At 34.8% G+C, this 5,262-nt stretch overlaps 1 protein-coding gene across 1 annotated transcript; it reads left to right on the top strand.

The window, feature by feature from the left end:
* Positions 1-2,305: 2,305 nt before the first annotated feature.
* LOC111991592 (protein LIGHT-DEPENDENT SHORT HYPOCOTYLS 4) lies at positions 2,306-4,259 on the top strand. The gene has a single exon (XM_024023376.2). The coding sequence runs from the start codon at positions 3,109-3,111 to the stop codon at positions 3,760-3,762; it is 654 nt and encodes a 217-aa protein (XP_023879144.1). The 5' UTR covers positions 2,306-3,108; the 3' UTR covers positions 3,763-4,259.
* Positions 4,260-5,262: the final 1,003 nt, after the last annotated feature.

The following is a 5,262-nucleotide window of genomic DNA, read 5'->3' as shown; positions in this document are numbered from 1 at the left end:
GTAGGATAAAATCTCTTCCTATAAATACTTTTTGGGAGGAGGTGGTGATAATTGTCCCACATTGCTTAAGAGAGTGTGTTGTGTGTAGTATAACTTGCCACACATTCTCTTAAAAGTTACCATGACTTTTGAGTGGAGTTGTGGTATGCCTTTGTGTTAGAACCCCTTTCTCTCTCCCTTGTGTGTGTGTGTGCGCGTTTGTTTCTCCAAAAAAAAAAGTTGTTATTAATAAAGTTTTATTTCGAGAGATTTTCTCTACTCTTTTGCTTACGAGCCTAGAGTTCTTGTAGAACTTAAGTTTTGTGAAAGAGTTGTAATTATTGTATGTTATAGATTTTACTTCTACACATTTATGCTACATCAATTGTTAACAGAGCTATTTCTCTAAAAAATATAAATAAAAAATTGTTAACAGAGCCAAATTATCACTTTGAAAACCTATAAAATTTTTCTAAACTATTTGTTTGAGATGAATTTTCTATATTCATTTAATTTTTCGTCCGAGGGTCAGTAATGGCATCACGACCTCACATTCAACATAAATTTGAAAGATCTTCTGTTGGTGGAGGTGATAAGGTACTTGGATCTCTGCAAGGATTAAGATTTGTTAACTTTATGATTCATAATTATTTTATTGACCAATCTCTAAAATCTGGAAATATTATTTGCTATATTGTACAAAATCACAAGAATAGTTTCATTTGAGTCATAAGACAACTAGTAGTTGCGCGACACGTACATCATCATATTATCATGTTCACATACATGATTCAGGTACATAATCTCCACTAAGGGTATGAAAGGATGCATTTTATGTTGTTGTAGTGCCTTTGCCATTCCATTAGCATATTATATATATGTTATTCATGTCACTTATGATAATTGTGTTTGATAGTATTAATGTAATTAGTTTTGGATTTTTTCATCATTTGCATTATATGTATTTTGTATTTAAATATATGCATGTAAATTTATATGTTCATTTTCAAAAAATATTGACTATACCCATCCAAGAGAATTTCCTGAAAAATTGGCCAATAATGCATTTTGAAAGAATTCATAACCAAACATATATAATTACTTTTTAATGAAGTTTCAGTATAATACCAAACATAATTTTTTAATTTTTTTTTTTTAAACATTCTGCAAGAATATATTTTTTAAAATGCATTCCTCTAGAATAGATTCTTGATAGAAAAGTCATCAAACGCCCCCCATAAACAGTGTAATAATTCATGACATCTAATTTTGTAGTTCACCTTGCACCATACGATATATTTACATAATCATTTTTTATTTTTTTTATAATATTGTGGGGGAGTTTTTTGCTCTAAGGAAACTTAGGAGTACTCCTTTAGCCAATTTTTGCTCTTTGTCCCACATTGGAAGGGTTTCCTTCCTCTTAGCTAGTGGTACTCCTAAACTAGGAGTACTCTTTCTCATTGATTCATGCCTTATAAAAAGCTACAAAGAGTAAAAATTGCCTAAAGGAGTACTCTTAAGTTTCCTTAGAGCAAAAAACTCCCCCATAAATATATATACATAATCTTTAACTAGTCAACATCCATATCATGAAATAAAACAATGTGAAAATAATAATAATAATAATAATAATAAAATAACAGTAATATTTTTCATTGTCAAGTGTCACTCATCTTTGTGAATTTTTCATTGTTCTTGTGAGGTGTTACCCATTATGTATGATTCTCATTCCCTAAGAAAAAAAACCCTCTTCTTCTTCCGTAATTGGAGATTCTAACATACTCCTGTCCTGCATCACAGCCATACATTGACAATGGGCCCCTTCTTTTCAACATTAGACCTGAGTCACCGGACCATCTTTACGTGGTGGTGATGTGCATTGAATCTTTACTTGTAATTGATAGACCCATGTAATTGAACCTTTTAGGGTGTGAAAATATTATAGGCAAGTTGTTTCTCTAGGGGAAAATCAGTGGGAGGGTGAAGTGGTCATTGGCAAAAAGGTCTTGTCAATCAATACAAAAGAGTGAAGAAACAAAATCATGTTATTCCCTTATATTTTTAAACCAATAGCTTTGTCTTGTCCCCATCCATCAACTCCATCTCTCTCTCTCCAACTCACTGTCAACCTCTGGCTATTACCACAAAAGCCCTAAGCAATTTCCTTTCCACTTACCCAATTATGAATGAACATTAATCACCCTTCTTATCCTTCTCTTTCTCTCTCTAATTTAGGCCTATTCGGAACTCAGCTCTTTTTGGGTATGTAGGACTTAAGAGGTGTTATCAAAATAAAAAAAGTAGGACCAAAGAGGAACTCGCTTCCCCTTTTCTTGGAATTTTTTTTTTTAATTTAAAAAAAAAAAAATCAAAAATCAATCTGCCCAAATTTCTCAAAATTGTTTTTGGAAAACAAAGTTTGCTAAAGCCACCCAACATCGTAAGCCTTTCAAGGTTTCTAGGATTGATCAAAGAAAAGATTCAGAGAACCTCAAAGCAAACAAAAAAAAAATTAAGAAATTAAGAAAATAAAACATTAAAATAATCAGAGTGTAGCCCTACTTCTTTTTTTCCCCTTCCTATATATCATCCCCATCATCATCATCTTCTTCCTCCTACTCCCAAATCCTCCTTATTCTCTCTCTCTATCTCTCTCTCTGTTTATAACTCTTATTTTCTGTCTTTCGGTCTCTCTTTTTCCCTTTCCCATGACATGATTGAAATCCAGAAACAGTCCAGCTGAAATATACTTGGTGTAGGTTGGTGATCAAAAAAACTCTTTTTTATTTTATTTTTTATGTTCCATTAATTTCTTCATGAACAGTCACCAGTACCAAAACTAGTTTCAATTTGTCTCTTCATCGCATCACTCACACCCCAGATCTGTCTTAGATCCACACTTCATCATCTCCTTTAGTCTTTCCCTTTTTAGTTCTTTCCTAACTTCTAAGCACTTCTCTCTCAGTCTAACCTTCCTCCACAAAACCTAGCTACCTAAAAAAAAACAGAAAACCCCTTAGACCCAGAAAACTAGAAAGAAGAGACCCAAATCTCAGTAGCTAGCTAGCTACCACTTCCAAGATCCAAGAAAACAAACTAAAACCCACTAAAATTCCTCCATACCCTATGGATTCACTTCACGAATTTGACACCTCAAACGGAGACAGCGCAAGCATCAACTTCAGCACCAATACCATCACAACCACTCACCACCACCATCACCAAAACATAAACACAAGCATGAACATCTCACCGTTAACAAACGTAGGTGGAGGAATGGCATCATCCTCATCTCCACCAGCATCTTCATCTACTGCTACTTTAAGCCGCTATGAGAACCAGAAGCGCCGTGACTGGAACACTTTCGGACAGTACCTGCGGAACCACCGTCCCCCACTGTCACTCTCACGCTGTAGCGGAGCTCATGTGCTCGAATTCCTGAGGTACTTAGACCAGTTCGGGAAGACCAAAGTCCACACTCAGCTGTGTCCCTTCTTTGGACACCCAAACCCTCCAGCCCCATGTCCATGTCCACTCCGTCAAGCTTGGGGATCACTCGATGCCCTCATCGGCAGACTTCGTGCGGCTTTCGAAGAACACGGAGGGAAGCCAGAAGCGAACCCTTTTGGAGCTCGAGCAGTGAGGCTGTACCTACGTGAGGTTCGTGATTCACAGGCTAAAGCGAGAGGGATTAGCTACGAGAAGAAGAAGCGGAAGCGCCCACCTCAGCACCCACCTAATAATGCATTTCCACCGCCTCCAAATGCGAGTTCTCACTAGTCTCAGTAAGATCAAAATCATTTCATCATCATCATCATCATCATCTAAAAGCTCTCACTGCATGAGAACTCACCATGTTGCTTAATTGCCTGGGAAACTAAGAAATAGGAAATGAGAACTCTCTCTTTCTCATTATCTCCTAGTACTCTATCGTAATGTTCCACCACTTTGCATTAGTTTTTTTTTTTTTTTTTTTTTTTTAAATAAGTATTTTTACTTTCTTTTTTCTCTTACTACTAGTATTATTGCATCCTTATGTAGTAAAAGTTTCTTTATGTTGCTGTTGTTTTTTTTTTTTTTTTTTTTTTTCAGAAACTATGCTTAAAATTAGTGGGTATGGAACTGTTGGGTACTCTTTTTATTCTAGCAGTAATAGTCGTGTTAAGTATGTACTAGTAGTTGTTGCTGTAACTTAACATCCAATTTGTCATAGATATGCGTACTTGGAAGAAAGCTAATCTATGACAAGTAATAGATTTGCAGATCATGTTGAATGTCGTTTTTTTTAGTGTTCTTTTTTTATTCTTTTTTTTGATCTTTTGGGTTTTGCATTAATTTTCAGTCTTTGAATGAATATTGGCAAATCATTCATTCAACTATTGAAAATGGTGGATATAACTTTGCAAAGATCACATTCAGCCAAAATAAAAAATAAAAAAATAAAACAAACAAACAAACCAACTTTGCAAAGATCATGTGTCAGATTTGTCTAGCACTATACTTGTTTATTTTTAGGTATCAAATATGTGTGGGTCACTTCAGTTTGCTTTTCTCCTTTTGCTTCCTTCTATGAACTAGCTTTTCCTATGGATATAGAGTGAAGAAATAGAACAAAGCGCTAACTTCACAGTACAAACAGTAGTGTAACAGGTAATGTCTTAAGCTACTATAATCGACTGCTTTTAGAAACTAAAAGTTCCATTGTCCAAATTCTTAATTGCAGTGCAAGAAATAGACTAGCTATGGTAGCTAGGCATTGCAAGCTCCTTTGTCTTCACGTCTCAGCAACTCCTCAGGATCGGTCTGTCTTCAAATAGTGTAGACTATAGCCTCACTTATTATGCAAGTACAAACCCATTTCTCCATTTCACTTGAAATTGAGAGCTCATTTAAGATGAGGTTTTGGTACACTTTTAGATTTGTATCATTTTAAGTAGACAGAGTATCCCATCATTTAAGACGAGGTCTGATACACTTTTAAATTTATACATGATACACGTTTAGATTTGTATTATTTCAAGTAGACAGTGTACCACATCATTTAAAACGAGGTCTTGATACACTTTTAAATTTGTATCATTTCAAATTGAGAGGATCATAATCATCATTATGTAAATTCATGATCCATTTCTCCATTTCACTCAAATGGATAGGACCATTTCATAGTTTTTAGACAGTATACAGACTACCATGTCTCCTAAATGTGTTCATGATACACTTTTAGATTTGTATTTGTATCATTTTAGAAGAGAGGATCCTAATACCTTTCTCATGACATAA

This window comes from Quercus suber, unplaced genomic scaffold (genome assembly GCF_002906115.3).
Source record: "Quercus suber isolate HL8 unplaced genomic scaffold, Cork oak 2.0 scaffold_14, whole genome shotgun sequence".
In the NCBI taxonomy this organism is placed as follows: domain Eukaryota; kingdom Viridiplantae; phylum Streptophyta; class Magnoliopsida; order Fagales; family Fagaceae; genus Quercus; species Quercus suber.
Note: the sequence above shows the minus strand (reverse complement) of the source record. Positions and strands in the feature narration are given on the sequence as shown.